General features: G+C 33.6%; 1 protein-coding gene across 1 annotated transcript in view; it reads right to left on the minus strand.

Moving 5' to 3' along the window:
* Positions 1 to 18,677, minus strand: part of LOC108693471 (DEP domain-containing protein 5) — a 70,592-nt gene that overhangs the window by 13,267 nt on the left and 38,648 nt on the right. The window contains 1 exon segment of the mRNA XM_018202445.1: positions 8,055 to 8,150. Within this exon segment, the coding sequence (XP_018057934.1) occupies positions 8,055 to 8,150 (96 nt within the window).

An 18,677-nucleotide genomic window follows, 5' to 3' on the forward strand; every position in this document is an offset into this window, starting at 1 on the left:
AAAAACGAACTAAATCTGGGTTAATGAGAGTCAGCGCGAAGAGAGCGGCGCAATAAAATTTTTACAAATTTTTAATAAATAAATTTGTCATTTAACAGATAAATCCATACGAAGCGTTGATATCATCTTTATTTGAAATCTTGAAACACCTTGAACATTTCGATTCTCTTTGGAATTTTCATCAGCAATCTTCTTAATCCATACTAGATTTCACGAATAGTTAGATTGAAGGTAGAGTCACTCGCAAATTGCCAAAATTGTAGTGTAATCTATTTAAATTTATATACTTAAGATATTTAAATTCAATCAATAAAGTAATGAGTAACTCACCCACACGATCAATCTCATCATGAAACTTTGGATGATATATTAATATTTACAACTAATCACATTTTATGATACATTTTATGTAGATTTGTTTGAATTCCGTCCAAGCCATTTGGAGTAATGAATATGTCTAACGAAACGTTTAAATTGACAAAGGTCGATAGAAAACAATAGTCATAATAAATATAAAATATAAGGATAGTACATTCGTATTAGGTTGCTGATTTTAATATATATAATGTATGTAACATATTTAACATATATATTGTCATATCATAGATATAATAAATATAAGAATAGAAAATTATTGTAATAATTTAAAATATAATTTAATATTACAGAGTTAAAGAAGTCAAAAAGAAAATCTAGAAAAATTCAAAATTTAACGCGTCGCATTAACATTATACATAAAATTACATAGTAATTTATAATCACTCATTGTAAAAGTTACAAATATAAATTAATAAATGAATTAGTGAGTTAAAAAGAAAATCTAAACAACAAATCAAAATTTTAAATGTCGCATTAATATTACATAAAATTATGAAGTAAATTTATTATCCCTCAATCTTAAAATATAAATTATATCTAAATTATATAAATTATATATTATATAAATTTATATAAAATATAAATTATTCAACATATGCATAACCATGATGTAGTTCATCTATATCAAACCGAAAGTAAAATCCATTTTTTTTACATATGTATAGATATTTTCTCAGATATTAACCGTTTATTTAATGTTCTTTCTGAATCAAGTATTTTGACGTTCTCCCAATTCGTGATTGTATTCCAATCTGTGATCCGTGATAACAGATTGGCTATTTGTATTCCAATTTATGTGATTGCGATGTTCTACAATTCTTGTACTTAATTTCCTACTTGTTTGATCTAATAAATATCTGTTTGATCTTATAAATTGTATCGCAATTTTTATACTCAATTTTATATATAACATTTTTGTTCGAATTCTTTGGGAGAACATCTTTTTTTATACTTTTATAAATTTATTTAATTTATTGTTACTTTACTAAAAAATGCTTTTAGATTTTAATGATTTTATGTTTTATGGTTTAAATGGTTTCAGGTTTTCGTTTCTACAAATAATTATAAATTTTTCCACATTTGTCGAATTATAGTATCAAAAATCAAAGAACCTTTTCTATACTATTTATTATTGTATTATTAGAAATATCTAATTCAGTCTCCATAGAATTACGTTTAAAGAATAAATATTTTAATCTTGCGAAAATTGTTTCAAAAATAAATTCCACCAGATAATCACTTTTTAATAATGTGTTAATTATGAGTTTAAAATTTTTTTGATGGAATGTAAGATCTGAAAATAGTATTGCTCTGTCATGCTCATCACTATGTCTTTTTTTTTAGCCATAAGGTATACAGATAAATAATTTCAAGTCTCACATCTATCTGAAAAGATTGATTTGTGATACCAGTCAAATTCTAAATAAATAACCGTTTTCATAGTCGTTTTTGATGATCGTTATGTCTAGGAAATTATATATAATCGTTTATATATATGTATGCAAAATTTCTTATAAGAAACCAGATCAATTTAAATGAAAATGACAGATCTTGCTGATTTTTGCTGCCGTCAGATTATATCAGGAGGCTCTGCTTGGTTTTTGCATGATGGAATAAGACAAGGTGTTGTATTGCGCATAAATATAGCGGCACAACCAATTAAAAACCCTAAATGCTAGTATAACTTTCATAAAAAATTTAAAAAATTAATCATATAATATATATATATATACAGGGTGTCTCTTAAGATGGGTTGGAGCCACATTGGGGGCGGAGAATGGATCAAAGGGAACAAAAAATTCTTATACTATTTTGAGATCTCGCTGTAGTTTTTGAATTAGAAAAGGAAATGTCTAAGCCAATATGCGGTTAAGCCGCGCCGCGCGAATTCGTAGGACGGCCCACACTCGAGTGGCGGCAGCGGCGGCGCGCAGGGAGACGGAAGCGCTTCGTTGCCTAGCACAGCCTGGCATGGCGATCCTGAATTTCGCCGCATCGCGCCTACACTATCCAAAAATGTTATTTTAGTGAAGTTTTTCTTATCAATCACGTTATTTAGCACGATTAAATATATTTTTTTAATACAATTATAGATATGTTAAGCGATGTAATTAATTAGAGCATGCATTACGCAAAGCGTATGCTGATCGTTGCGATACCTTTCCGCTTGCTTTATTATACGACGCCATTCTATTTTCTGAAAATTTTTTTCTATTTCTTACAGTTTCAGCGACATTCGCTTCGAAAGAAAATTTTTTTTTCCGATTTTTTCAATGATATTCACAACAAAAGAGAAAAATCATTTTTTTTTTCCAAGGAGTGTTTCACCTTTTAAAAGTACGTATGAGCACATATAAAAAAAAAAACGCGTGTCGCTTATTTTTGTCTGGAGAATAACATACTCATTAAAATCAGACAGAGACAGTTGAGTTCCTTTCTTTGTTACAGATTTTTTTAATATAACGAATTTTTTTAATATAACGATGGGCATTAAATTTGATAGTTTAATGAAAATAAACTAAAACACTCAATTTTCAATTAGTGTTTTTCAATACATTTAAGTTTACTACATTTTTAGTTTACTTTAGTTTACAAACTTAAACATCTCATAAACGTATAATACATAAATAATCTTTTCAGTGACAGAAAATAAATTTTATTTGTCAGTGAACATTAAACTTAATAAAATTTAAGAACATTTTTGTGTACAATGGTGTACAAACTTGTTAAACGTGTGAAACAAGAAACATGTGAAAAAAAATCTCAGTCAAATGCATCATTATACATATATAGAAAAATTACATCTGATTTATAATGTAGCGGCTATCTATGCGAGCTTATATTATAATTTCAAGAGTACATGCATTAACATATCAAAAAATAAAACTCCGATTAAATATAGCGTAAAACGACGCGATAGCGCCGACGAAGTGAGTCTCGAAGCGTAATTAAATTGAAACATCGTATAATAAAGCAAGAAAGGTATCGCGACGAAGTATACGCTTTGCATGCTCTAATTAATTACATTGTTTAACATATCTATAATTGTATTAAAATGTATTTAATCGTGCTAAATAATATGATTGATAAAAAAAACTTTACTAAAATAACATTTTTGGATAGTGTAGGCGCGATGCGGCGAAACACATAGGCCATATCAGGCTGTGCTAGATAACGAAGCGCTACTTCCCTTTCCCTGCGCGCCGCCGCTGCCGCCACTCGTGTGGGCCGTCCTATGAATTTGTGACACGGCTTAATCGCATATTGGTTTAGACGTTTTCTTTTCTAATTCGAAAACTACAGCGTATCTCAAAATAGTATAAGAATTTTTTGTTCCCTTTGATCTATTCTCCGCCCCCAATATGACTCCGACCCTTCTTAAGAGACACCCTGTATATCAGATTATGTCAACAGATTCTGCTCAGTTTTTGTCAGCAAAGCACGTCAGCAGATTTTATCGACAAATCTATAGTCAAATGCGGACACAGATGGTTACGGTTTTTGATATCAAAATCTGATCAAGTTTGCTGCCAATTTGCGCTCAAATTGCTAATATTTTGCTATCAGGAATTTTATGCCATAATGTGCCACAAATATGTGCTAGAATAAAATATAATATATTTCATAAACTACTGATTTTTTTACATCTCTATCTTAACATTCTTATTTACAGAATGATGAGAGGAATCATATTATGTAAAAAATCATATAATTCCATTTTAAAAAGTGGAGGTGATATCTTTTTAATGCCTCCATCTAAAAGAAAAACAATATAACCAAAATACGTTCTCCTTAAAACCGTTTCGCTTTCGTCTGAAATATTTTTTTCATATTTTACGTATTTTTCAAGATATTTGCTTGGAGCAATTAAAATGGAACATTTTATATGTATGAGTCGTTTTATGTCAATCAGATCACTTGCGTACCCAAAAATCAGCGCAACAAAAATAAACATTCAATGCTTCAAATTATTCGTACATGCATATATTTTTTTAAAAACATTTTTAAAACTCTAATATGATGGATCCAATAGCGTTGGAGTTGAAAAGCGATGAACATTATATGCGACACTTTAGGCGTATTTTCGTTAACCAATCACGACCAACTAGAAGTAATCACCACCATTTTGATTTGTGATTGTGATGTCACCGATGTTAACGCGTTTAGCTTGGTAAGATCCACACTCAAACCGGCGAAATTTGCGATTGCCTGTTTGGGTGGGAAAGTTATCATTCGAACTCGCTGCTGCAAGTGAAGTAATGGATAACATAATCCTGAATATTGATTAGTACATGCCAGGATATTGGCCATATCCAGATATCAGAAAATCTATCGTTAAAGACGTTTATTCAGATTAAGAAATTTGTCACAGCTACGAAATACTGCGAAAACTGCGTTTTAGATACTTTTTATTGTAATAGAACACGAAATTTAAAATATTAACACGCACACACGCGCGCGCGCGCGCGCGCACGCACCCCACACACACATATTAATTTTTCCCAAATAACACACGTATATTTTTGGTGTTTTCGTAGTGGTAGTGAAATATTTTCGAGTGGTATCTATTTATGACGTCACAGCTCGAAACACTCCTAATCAAATACGTAGTATCGGAACGAAAATACGCCTCTTCTTGATTAAATCCCTGTGCATTATATACTAATCCTAATTTACTTGAAATGCTTGAAAACGATTAGGATTCTATTCTCTCAAGATAGTTTTTCATGCCGACGCTCGACGCTCATTTTTAGCGTTAAAATAGATCACGTGATTGACGCTTGATATTCGTCAATTTTTATCACGTGATCTGTTTTGACGCTAAAATGAGAGCATCAGTACGAAAAGGCATAGCACCTTTAAACATCAAGCTTTTAACTAATAGGATATTTAAGGGGATCTTAAAGCGAAGCTTGAACTTCGACGAAGTCATCAGAGATGACTCCAGGAAGTGCCATACGCCGCGCATCGACATGTTTTTATATACTACATCAATACCTCACACAACCTATGATATACGCAGTTTATGATTGCACATTCATGTCAATTTCGTATAATAAATTCGTCGCGATGAAGCGTCTAATTCTAAGAACTCGACGTTCGTGCAAACTATCTGTATATGAATTACTTCGTAAGTACAAGTTGCAAAACTTTCGTATCAAGCAAATGTTGTCACTTGACAGCTTCAGGGATGTTACATTAAGAAATGATAAAAACTATATTAATTTCAAAATTTTCAAAATTTTTGGTCTTTCTCAACATAAACTTCGCTTCACAAACACGTATTAATGCATATACTTTAATCCTGGAAAAAAATTTTCGAATCTGTGAAAAAGAAAAAAATATTTGTTAGCAAAAATTATTGATTAGTCGGTAATACAGACGGCTTAGGATCTCTTTGAGAGCTTGATGTTTAAAAAAATAGAATTAAAGGTTACAGAATTTAAATCTCTGAAAAATAATATAAAAAAGGCTCAAATAATTTATAAAATTAATAATAGGTAGAAGATAAATCTTATCATAAGTATTGACAAGTTATTGTTTTTTAAATAAGTCGTTGATTTCAACATAATTTGAAATCAACGACTTATTTAAAATTGTATTAATTTCAACATTGAGAATGATTCAATTAGGGTCGAAACATTTGTTATAATAAATTTTTGTTTCATAATAACTCAGCATTAAAACCTTGCTTGACTTATAACCCTATACTTATTATTAAATCTTTAAAGTTTAAGAACAACTAGATGAAAACAATGGTTTAATTAAGAAAGTGTTAAATTGGCATATGTTCATCGCTTCTCGGCACCATATTGGATCTTTCATATTGGATTCTTCAAAAAGCGTTTCTTTCGAAAGTACATTCATATACGAATTATTTTAGACCTTGAACATTTATTTTCGTCAGTAAAATAAAAGGCTACGAGTCAGAGCAAGATGTACAGCTATAAATTTAATGTACTACAATAAACAAATATTTTGATCCTTCGATGAGATATTTTTCTCAGTATTAAATCAGTAACGCATTACTGTATGAAAGAAAATTGTAAATTCGCATATGTCGGTTTAACAATATGTTCGGCTTAAGACATGCATACAGTAATCACTAAAATAAATTCCTGTTATAATAATTCAAGGATGGAGGCCTGTTCTCAACAAGAATTTATATAGAATTATCGTAATGAACTATATTACATTAAATTTTTAACACTGAACATTCAGGGCTATAAATTTAGCAAGAGCTTTGGTTTGTAGCTCTTTTATTTTACTAATTTGATTTATTAATCTTTTATGTCTTGTATCATTGATTGATTTATTTTCATTGCATTGATTTTTAGGCACGCAGATAATTCAGTTAACATGAGACCCATATATAAATGTGTGTGTGTGTGTGTGTGTGTGTGTGTGTGTGTGTGTGTGTGTGTGTGTTGTGTGTGTGTTGTGTGCGTGCGCATATATACGTACAGGATGTCCTTTTTAATTTACCTAGTTTAATTTAGTCGGTTTTCTCAAAATGCTTAAGTTTAAGACGAAAATGTTTCATGCCAATTATATGGCATCAAGGAGGAAAGAAATTGGTAACCTCTTATAGTATTTTTCATTGACAAAGCGCATTCAGTGCACTTTAAAGTCTTTGTACACAAATCAACGTAAAGATGTACGTTTAATAAAAATATATAAACGAATTAAACTGCAAAATCCTCAATAAATTTTATTGTGCTATTTGATAAAATATACATTGGATATTTTATTAAGTGACATATCTTACTTTTATTCAGATTAGATTAATGTACAACAGTTTTAATGTGCATTGAATGCGCACCAGTTCTGCCACTAAAAAACGCTATTAGTTAACCTTGATAAGATGTCCTCAAGGTTATTTAAAATTTTTTTAATGAAATCCCCCATTTTTTACTACGTATTCTTGTAACTAACTTCAAGATCTTGATTTAAGAATATCTTCTAGTCAACTAAGATCACCAACTTCTTTCTCCCTTGAAGCCATAAAACTTTTTGTTTGAAACATTTTCATCTTAAACTTAAGGATTTTGAGAAAACCGACTGGATAAATTAAAATAAGACGCACTGTATATAAAACGAGGAAAAGTGTAAATCAAATACATCGTGACATCTGACGCATAACGGATAAGCTCGCTAAAAATCATAGATGCACATTCAATGCAAAAATATATCAAGCACGATTATCGTGAGATTATATTGTCTTGTGTAAGCTGGCCTGATCATTCCAGGTAACACGTATCAAAGAAGCGATTCTATCGAGAAATTCGTGTACATCTAGCCTTAAGAAATAAGATAAAATTGCACCAGCTAAAATCATTTCATATCCAAGTAAAAAGAAATTTTTCAATTATAAGTTTCCAAAAAAGATGACAAAATGTTATGTATTAATTTTTCGTAATAATTTGTTCTGAATGATCTCTTCTTTTTACTGTTCTGCAAAATTATTTTTTCTGCTGCAACTTTAGTTCATCCGTAATATTCTATATCAAGAATGATATACTGAATATACAAGATTATAGATAATTAAAGGAGAGCTCTCCAAGAAATTTTCTCTTATTATATCTCGCGCGTTATTAACTAGTCAGAAGCTCGTATGAACGAGAATCTCAACAATTGGACTCGGTGTATCGAGGCTATAGGAGGGAAGGATGTACCTGGTTAGTGAGGAATATCAGGCTCGTGCTGTGCCTGCGTCTGGTCAAATGAGAGGCAGGATCTCTTGGAGGGACACCACCTAGAGCTGTGGGGCTCTGAAACATATCATGCTGAAAACCCCTCCCCATACAAACATTCCGGCTACAAGTCTCTACTTATCGCATACCTATACGTAACACTGCATTTGTAAATTTATTTGTAAACAGAGACCAATTGTGACTTCGTAATCATTATTTTAATCTGTTATCAACGCGTATGTATAATAAATACTTTGATATGTATTTCGGAACGATCGTATATATAGTATAGGTATAAGAGTATAAGTATTATATCATTAAGTAGTAAATTAATACTGCTGAGAATGTTGCTATTGTACATGTTAGGCCGGTGCTAACGTAAAGTGTCAAAACAAGTTTTGTAAAAAGCCGTGCATTTCTTTTAGTAATTTCTAAGTAATGGGATATTCTAGTGTTTTTTCTCTTCAGCATGTTGTACAGCAATATTTTATCTACACATAATTAAATTAAGTTTTGTCAGAAACTATTATTTCGCTAATAAGAATTAATACTTTATGCTACAATAAATATGCTCACAAAAACTGCGTAATTCAAAAGTTAATAAGATATAAATAATTAACAAAAGCATTAAAATAAGTCTGCGCAAATCAATAAAATATGAGCATGCAACATTCAAATGTATAAATATAGAGGAGATATTTCAGAAAATATAATTTTTATATTATTTTCCTACATATACAAAGTGTCTCGATAACTGTTACCATCTTAAATATCTTCGAATCTATAAAATTCAGAGGAAAATTTGTGTAATAAAATGCACGACAAAGAGGACTATCATATAACGATAATAATTTTTGTTTGTAGATGGAAGCGCTTCGGAGATTTTAAGATCAATGTTTTTTAAACTGAGACTATATAATTTTTTTTTACGTAATATAATTTCTCTAATTATGTATAATATTAGAATATTTAGTTAGAGATACAAAAAAATTAATAGTTTTGAGATCCTCCTCAGTACTATTGCGGATGATTCTCACGAGTCCGCTATCGTAAAATCGTGACGTGTCACTTCTGGGGACGGATCATTTGGTGGATCAGTGCCGATTGCACATGCGCTTTCTTAACATACTCCTCGTATATAATTTTAGTGAAAAGCGCCATAAAGTTTAAGATGATACTTGCTTACACTCTACAGAGTCCACTCAACATTCTCTTCTTTCCCAGAACGTATCTCGAATCTCGATCAATCTGGAGCGAAAAAAAATCCTATTACTAGTTAACAAAACTTATTCCACCAATCCGAACCCGAGGGAGGAGATTAGCATAAAAACCGCAGTTCCCTCGAGAAGAATTCCCAGAGGCGAAAGTTGTGTCGGGACCTTTGAAAAAGGCTTCATCCGATTCTCGAAGATCTTTTCCCTAGTGATTAGAATCAATGCAAACAGTAACCCGTTCTATCAATATAAGTTCAACGGCACGGATCGAGCGAATCCACGAAATAAACGGCAGCACTCCCACATTTGACAGTCTCTGGCATCTCACACATCACAATCACTAAGTAGTAAGTCTTTGATCTTACAGTATCCCCGCAAGCCCTCTTCCCCTTTTTAAAAACAAATAAATTTTTAATGCGTCCTCGCAGTACTTTCACCCCTCGTCGCCTCGCGGGAATTAATAATACGCGCCGACGCATCGACCATGTTCACTCTATCACCGTCGAAAACTCCCAAGAACATAGAAAATCTTCGCTAGTTCAACCACCGCGCCGGCCTCGACTCAATCGCCGTATCTAGAAATTTCTTACTCGCCCATCTCTAACCCGTCTCCAGATTTTTTCAATGACCTCTTCCCATCCAGTCCCTCCCCTGTTTCATCCAGTACCACCATCCCCGACTGGAGGAATCTCCCGTCTCCATCTCTTTAATTCGTCTCATCCAAATTGATGGATTATACTTCTGCTTTTTCCCTCCTTTTTCATAACGCCAATCAGTTATCGGAACATGTCCTTCTTCCAACGATTGGGTGATAATCCGCATCGAAGGATCCATCTGTCTCTTTTCGATTTCCGTACAACTCTCATTCCCATCAATCCATTTTCTTTCCAACCATATAAATTCCCTCAAATTTAATTCACTCCTTGTTTGAACACGCTGTAGCGTATCTTAGAATTTTCTCATAAAGTCCTGGAGGTTGCCTTGTCACCTTACTTTGGCTCGGCACTACGTTTTGTTCGGAATGGTTTTGTTCGGAATATGATATGTTTAAAATAACTTTGATACAATATGGCACGTTTATTTCTTACAACAGAATAGCAGACATGACCGTCTCCTTGTAGCCTAGAATACAGACTCGCGATCACGCTGCGACCACGCAAGCGCTCAGGATCTTACTTTACTTAATCGATATACATGAGTGATCTTTTCTCAGTCACAACGACTAAACTAAACGAACAGGAGCGCCATCCTCTTCCCTCTCCTTTTCCTCTTTTCGCACGATCGTATTGTATATCTTATTTTTTACGAAGCGCTGAATCTCCCATGATCATAAACGTTCTCTCTCGCATCTGCGTTGTCTTCAACCTTCCCACACTACTTTGAGCGCTACCGATTTTTTTTGCTACTTGCACACTATTATTGTATTTCAGTCTCGTATCATTTCAATTTTCAATATTAATGTATTTTAAATTTATTCTATGTTATGTTATGTTACGTTTTTATATTCTGTAATCCAACTTTTTGTACTATATTGTAATTTATGTTTTACGTTTCGCTTTTGTGATTGTGAGAAAGTGCTATGAAAATTTTTCTTATTCTGTAATTCTTTACTCTTATTTTCTGGTAAGTATTAGACAGCAGACTTTGCTGGTGCCTCATCATTTTGTGCACTAAATTTTTTTCTCGTTTAACTCTGTATGTTGTATGTTTTTGTTTTTTTATTAATGATGCACAAATAAATTAAATTTAATTAAATTAAATCCTTCTAATTGCCAACTGTCTGGTCTCAACTGAGATCAAACATGTCGCCCACCTTGGAAGCTTAGAATTCTGAAAGCTTCCAATATAACTAAACAGGAATCAAGAGTAAACAATCTGAAATAAACGGTACTGCTTGTGATTAAGTAACATCAATAATTAAAATATTTATTACAAGTAATCCTGCATGAGAAATATAACAAAAAAATGTAAGTGAATAAATAGATGATGAATTAGACAATCCTTAGTATTGAAAACAATGGTTTCGTTACAATCAGAGTTGAAGTCTTGGATTCTTCGATGGATAAAAAACAAATCTTAGATACAGGTTTTTAAATGCTCTTTGTGGACGTTCTTACAATAATCACTCGAATAATCTTGCCATGGTGAACTGCTTCAATACGTCTTAACCGTCATTGTATAGGAGCTATTTTATCCTTTCGTAAGACCATTCCAGGTTCAATTGAATTGTCTGGTTGGACTGGTTATTTATATCGGATAGCTGATGTAAATATTCAACATTTCATCGTCCATCCAGAAAAAATGTTGAATCACTTGTTAAAACCTTTCATATATATTAAATCGATTGCAATTGAATCCTGAAAATTTTGTTGTGGCAAAATCATTAAAGAATCTCCAATAAGGAAATGAACAAGTGTAAGAGAGATCATTAGGATCAGAAGACAGAGGAAATAGCGGTCAGAAATTTAATATAGCGAATTCAATCTGTATTAACATTGTGTATAGCTCTTCATATGTTAATGGTACATCAGCAAAAATGCATCTCAAAAGATATTTCGCAGACCACACTTTCTCACAATTCACTGAAATGGAGCATAGAATGGAATATTATGCCATGTAATTTGATCCTGATCTAAGAAATCTCGTACTTAGTAGTTGTGTGATTTACTTCTGTATATAGCGCTGTATATACTTCTGAGTATAGCGCTTAATTCGATTAGCAGCACCAATGAAATTGATTCCATTGTCAAGCTGTAAATAACTTGGCATTACTCTCTTCGCGCGATGAACCGTTTCAAAAAGTTCAGAAAAGCCTGAGTACTCATAGCCAATTCGAAATGCATTGCTTTCATAGAAAAGCATACAAAAACGCAAAGGTAAAATTTTGTAATTGTTTTGCTGCGAATCCTGTCGCGGATGTAAAACGGACCAGCATAGTCCGACACCTGAGAAAAAGTAATCCTAGCCTTAGCGACGTCATCCATCCTGTAGGACGAAGACACTGGATTGGCACGGAACATTTTACACATCTGTGCAATATTTTCTTGATGAAGCTCTTTCCGGATGTAATCCAAATCTAGTTCTCAAAGTTCTCAAAGGTGCTTATACTAACTGAGAGCGTGTAGCAACGAAGGTGTTCTCGTTCAACTATTCGTTATGCGATGTTTCTATAAGATACAATCAACAAATGCCGTTGTTCAAACAAATTGAGTCATTGCGAATTCTACTGCCCACCCTGAGACAACCCATTTCATCTAAAAATGGTTGCAAGTTTATCAGGGGGCTCTTCCTTGGCATGTTATGATTTTCTTGAAGACTAAATATTTCCAAGCTAAAGTCTTGATGTTGGGCTAATTTTAACAATCAATATTCACTCGTCTGGAGCTCCTTCACTGATAAAGTTCCGTGTTCACATATAGATTGCGGTTTATGACTATTTCCACTGAAACGTAGTACTTATACGTAGTACTTATACTCTGCATATATGTGTAAATGATGAAAAACGTTGACCAAATTCCTCAGAGATGTTAGTAAGTACTAAACCAATAACTAGTTTCCATTTCTTCTTCGATATATCAGGTATATCAGGTATAATGAATTGGTTAGCTTAAGCTACGAATAAATATCCTTCTACAGCCAATGTGGTACATTTCACCACAGAGTCGAAATCTGTAATTCCATAACTGACTCCACGGGAAGCTAAGTCTGTTGGATTTTCGTTTGTTGGTATATGGCGCCAATTCTTATTGATTATCTCTTAATCCGCAGTTCGATTTGCGACGAATGTCGTCCATCTACCTAGTTCCGCAGAAATATAACATAGAACAATCGTCGAGTCGCACCAAAAATATTGATATTCCTTAATATTCTTGAGGCTTCTATGAGTGCTTTTTATATAAAGATTATGCGATTTCGCGGATTTCCTCCGTTCTTGGAATGTCAACGTTTTATGAACTTTGCAATTCACTTCATCAGAACGAGGAGCAGCCTGATACTGAGCTATTCCTCCGGGTCGTTCCTTTTTATATTATGTTATTTGTTGAAGTGGAAAGAAGAGAATTGTGGATGAAGGGGAGGGAGGAGATGGGCGAAATCGGTCTTATAACCGGGAAAATTTCTAGTTTTCCATATTTTATTTATGTTGTAGCTATTATCTCTATTTAGAGTGTTAGGGTGTTTTTGTCTCTAGAGAAGCCATAAAAATACAAAAACACCCTAACAATCTAAACAGATGTTTCCATGTGGTGCGTAATGCTTGCGGCAACAGTTCGTCCCATCTTATCTTTAATTGCGACAATCGCTGAAATATTAATTTGCTGTCAGAATGATGAGAACGATCAATCCAAATGGATCAAAAATGCATGCGGTTGTAGACAAGATCATTCGTTTTGTAATCTTGTCTGATATGGTAATATTTAGTACAAAACCTAGGAGAGGTTTCTCCTTCTCTGGATTCCATAATAGTCTTAAGGTCTTTGTATCCTTTATATCACTCAGAGGAAGTTGACATGACTCATCTGTGTTGGAATGCACGATATCTTCCTGATTGCTCGCCCAGTTTCTAAGTTCATAATCACTTAATAACTTGAACACAATCTGTTTCAGTTCTTGAGCCTCTTGAACTGATTCTGATCCAAATAGAAAGTCATCCATATAAAAATCATGCAATATTACATTGCTTGCATGCAATATGACATTGATTGGACAATCAACGTTCCTTGCTATTTGTTGTAGACATCTAATAGCTAAATAGGGAGCTAATATCATTCCATAAGTAATTGTATTGAGCTGATACTTCTCGATTTCTGTAGAGTCCTCATATTTCCAGAAAATTCGTTGAAATTCGTGTTGATCCTCTTTAATAAGTATTGGGCGATACATTTGCTTAATGTCAGCAAATATTACAATTTTGCAAAACCTCAACAGAATCGAAAAAATATAATCTTCTCTGACGTTTATTACACATCGTTGATCGACAGACCAAATGTAGTTTTAGCAGAGCCGTTAAACACTATCCTGAGCTATCTAGTTGTAGTGCTACTCTCTTTCCTGACTGCATGATGCGGAAGATAGCATGCAGCTTCAATCCCTGTGGATACTCTGAGGAATTCTTGACATATGTATTCTGATGTTTCGTATTCACATATGAATTTTCTATATTCATCCAATAAAGATGGATCAGAATGTTATCTTTTCTCTAAGGCTAGTAATCTTCATTGAGCTTTCTCTCTCAATTTGCCAAAAGCTAGAAGATTTTCTCGAAAAGGAATCACTATAAATCTGCCTGATTCATTACGAATCATAATAACACAGAAATCTTCACATCTTGAATTTTCTCATTTAATCCTTACTAGCTACTAGCATTTCTCTAGCTCCCAAAATCTTACAACTTGATCATGCAGCTGTTGGATGCTGTTGTTTGTTACTGCATTGCAATATTTCTTGGGTTAACTTCTGTTTGAAGAGAGAATTAAAAGTTCATTCACCCCATCCAAGCTTCATTTTTTGCATGATAGGGAGTGATGGCCCTGTGGTCATCTGACCCACACAAAGGATATTCCAACAATATTCAGCATCTACGAGCAAGTCGATCTGCCTTGGCTGATGGAACTGAAGGTCTGCTAGAGTAAGATTCTTAGGCATCTTCAGGCTGGATAAATCAATTGATATATTTGGCATGTGGCCTATGATATTTCTAATCACCAAGCAAATTATCTTCGCGCCGTAAGCATTATATTTGGATTTGAATCTGAGCTCAATCTTGTTATTCAAGTTTGCTGATTACCAAGCCCTGGTAGAGGTTGATTGATTGAGACATCCAGATTCAATTGATCGCATAAATTCTGCGTTACAAAGTGTGATTAAGATTTTCCATCCAATAAAGCTCTGCAATCTCATAAATTACTCTGTGATTCTTCCCACACTGACTATCTCCGTCGCTAATATTACTGGCATCTCCGTCCGTAAATGTGTAATTACACGAAACGTTTCGTTTAGCATCTTCCTTGCTGATTAGATTTGTGTCCATAGTTGTGTTAGTCTTCACTGACACTTACGATTCTTTACGGTGTGGTAATGTGTTATGCTTCTTCGTACATTTCTTGCAATAACCCGATGTACAGTCCTTATTTTGATGATTAAGTCTCAAACAATTAAAGCATAACTAATGCCTTTGAATTTCATTAATTTTTGATTGCGTTGGAAGCTTGAGAAATTCTCCACAATGATAGATGTTGTTTTTGCAGCTCAGACTCGTTTTTTGTGCAACGCCGACTTGTTCGTTCGAAATTTTAATGTCTTCATAGATGCTAGCATGTCCTTATTCATGACATTTTGCTTGTTGATATTATTGTGCTCGAGATATTTGTAATGTGCATTCAAAAATTCTATAATCTCCTTAAATTTCGATTTTTCCGATAGTTGCAATACTTTCTTCTCGTATTCTCGTTTGGAATATGCATCTAATTTCGGGGAGAGTAAATACTCCATCAGATTATCCCCATAATCAACACCTTCACCTAGATTCTTCAACGCTAGAAGATAATTTTACTTGGTTAATCAATTGACGCAATGATGTGCGAATTCTTCGCCCATCAGAATTTTATCATTCATTACAGAAAGTTCGGATAAACCTCGTACATGATAGTGCGACAATGCCTTCTGATCTTCAAAACGCTCTTTCAAGGTTGTTCATATAATGAATAATTTGAAATGAGCTTCGATAATTCGTGCATAATTCCCCGGTATTAGCAGATTCCAAGGAATAAAATTTTTGGATTTTTGTTAAGGTCCGATTATCATCAATCATCGATTGAAACTTATCTCTAAATTTTATTCAACGTTCAGGAGAACCATCAAATTCTGGCAGTCTAATAACTGGTAATTTTATTCCCACCTGCGATTCATTACAGACATTTGTAACTTCTTGTATTGTAACTTGACTTTCTCGAGCTCATCCTGTTTCTTACACGATAATCCGTGCTCGTGTGATTAATTAGAAATATAATGCCTCGAATTGCTCACGTTCTTGTTTAGCCACTGTTATCTCATCTTCCTCTAGTATCACGTTCTCAATTTGTTGACTGTACGTCATCAAACCACTCAAAGAAAGGCTCGAATTTTAGTAAACGAGTTTGCTATATCTTGCGATATAATCTCTCGATTATATCCATCTAGATAAGAATGTTCTAAATCGTGTGAAATGAATATTCTAAATCTTAACCTGACCACGTGTTTGTACGAGATTTCATCGATACTGCTATTTTATAGGATATTGACACAGACCAAAGATTACATAGGATAAGATATATCAAAATTATGAACGCTGGTATTGAATAGAACCTCCTTCAATTACCGAATATCGAAAATGCCTTCTTATTATATACATATATGTACGCAAACACACGTATCTTACACATAGATAGCACCTGAAAGAAAATAGTCTTCATATATAATCATTACTGTTCGTGTTATCTCGTGATATGATTCTTGTATCTTTGTCTCTTTCACTCTTTTGTACGTTATTGTATCCGATTTCGAGGCTTCTCGAAATTGAGATATATCCGAAAAGTTCAATAGTTAAAACATCAGATTTGTTAAGTTCATATCCCGATTTGCACTCAATCACCATGTAATATCGCGAAAGTTCTTGTAGCACTTCCTAATCTCGTGTGAGATCCAAAGCCGAAATCCGGTCCTCGAAGGACCAAAAGCTGTTTGGGTTGTGATCGCTATTTCAAAATTTTCTCATAAAGTCCTGGAGGTTGTCTTGTCATCTTGTTCTGACTCGGGCCTATGTTTTGTTCGGATTGTGATATGTTTAAAATAACTTTGCGCTTAATACAATATGGCATGTTTATTTCTTACAACAAAATAGTGGATCATCTCCTTGTAGCCTCGAATACAGACTCGCGATCATCACGCTGCGATCAACCATCCACGCGCTCAAGATCTTATTTGATATAAATGAGACTTCTTCTCAGTCACATTAATTAATGACTGAATTAAAACAGGAGCGTCATCTTTGTAATTTCATCTCAATTGAGACTGAACACTCCCTTTCCAAATCCTCCGCACTCGATGTAACGCCTGCGTTACACACTCACGCACATACATGCGTACAAGCATATGTTAAACATAACGAATCAAGAAAGTTGTATTGTGTATAATTATGATCTAACTTTATCTTAAAGAAAAATGTATTAACCTCCATTTTCTTTTTTTAATCATATTATTATTATTGTAAAATTCTGCCTTGTTTATTCGGTTAACTTTCCTTATATTCACCCCTAGTCCTCCCGTGATTGCACTTGGTTCTCTCCCCGGTCACGTGGATTAAGTTCCATGTGAAAAGGCAGAACACACGAATGCACCGACATGTCTGGCGTTAAAGTGCGCCTTCGTGGCACACTGACCCAGTTTGCACTCTTTAAATTAGTGCGTTTGACTCGTGAGTGCTCAGCGGCGTTGACTATGAGAGAAATTTCCACTTCATTTTCCCCACCCTTGGCTCCTCGAGAGCTCCAGGAAATGGAGCGAACGAAGCGAAATGCCTCCCAGTTTGCGTCGCTCCTTCCCTACAGCTTCTTTATGATTCGGAATTTGGACGCGATCAAATCGATTAGAAATTCGGTTCCTGCTACGTTCCCTCCCTCAGCTCCATGCAGAACTTGGACATAAAAAAAATCATCTCATATAATTCCATTTTAAAAATTAAGTTGAAATCTCCGAAGCGCGTCTACCTAGACAAACATTATTGTTGCTATATGATAGCCTTTTTCATATTGTGCAACTTTAATTATATAATTTTTTTCTCTGAATCTTATAGATTCGAAAATATGAAATTCGAAAATATGAACTTCCGAAAACCTCGATTTCGACGAAATTTTGTAAAAAAAACTTCATTTAAAATGAAGTCCTTAAGGGGATCCTAAAGCTGCCTGTATTACTAACTAAACCATATAATTTTTGTATAACAATTTTTTCCTCTTTTACAGATTCGAAAATCTTTTTCCAGGATTAAAATATACGCATTAATACGTATCTGTGAAGTAGAGTTTATTCCAAGAACATCAAAAAGTTTCAAAATTGAAATCTTTATCATTTCTTAATCCAATATGGCGCTCTAGAGCTGTCACATCGTGACAATATTTGCATCATATAAAAGCTGTGCAATCTGTACTTACGAAATAGTAGTCCACAAACTAATAGTTTACACGAAGAAATAACGTAGAGTTCTTAGAATCAAATTAGATATCTAATTAAAATGTTATTGTTATACGAAAATTTATATATATATATGCGTGAGATATTGAAATACCTATTACATTCTGTATGTAGTGATGTGTCAATGAGATATAAATCGTTTGTGTGTAAGCTCTACTTAGACAAT

Source organism: Atta colombica, unplaced genomic scaffold (assembly GCF_001594045.1).
Source record: "Atta colombica isolate Treedump-2 unplaced genomic scaffold, Acol1.0 scaffold9, whole genome shotgun sequence".
NCBI classification, from domain to species: Eukaryota; Metazoa; Arthropoda; class Insecta; order Hymenoptera; family Formicidae; genus Atta; species Atta colombica.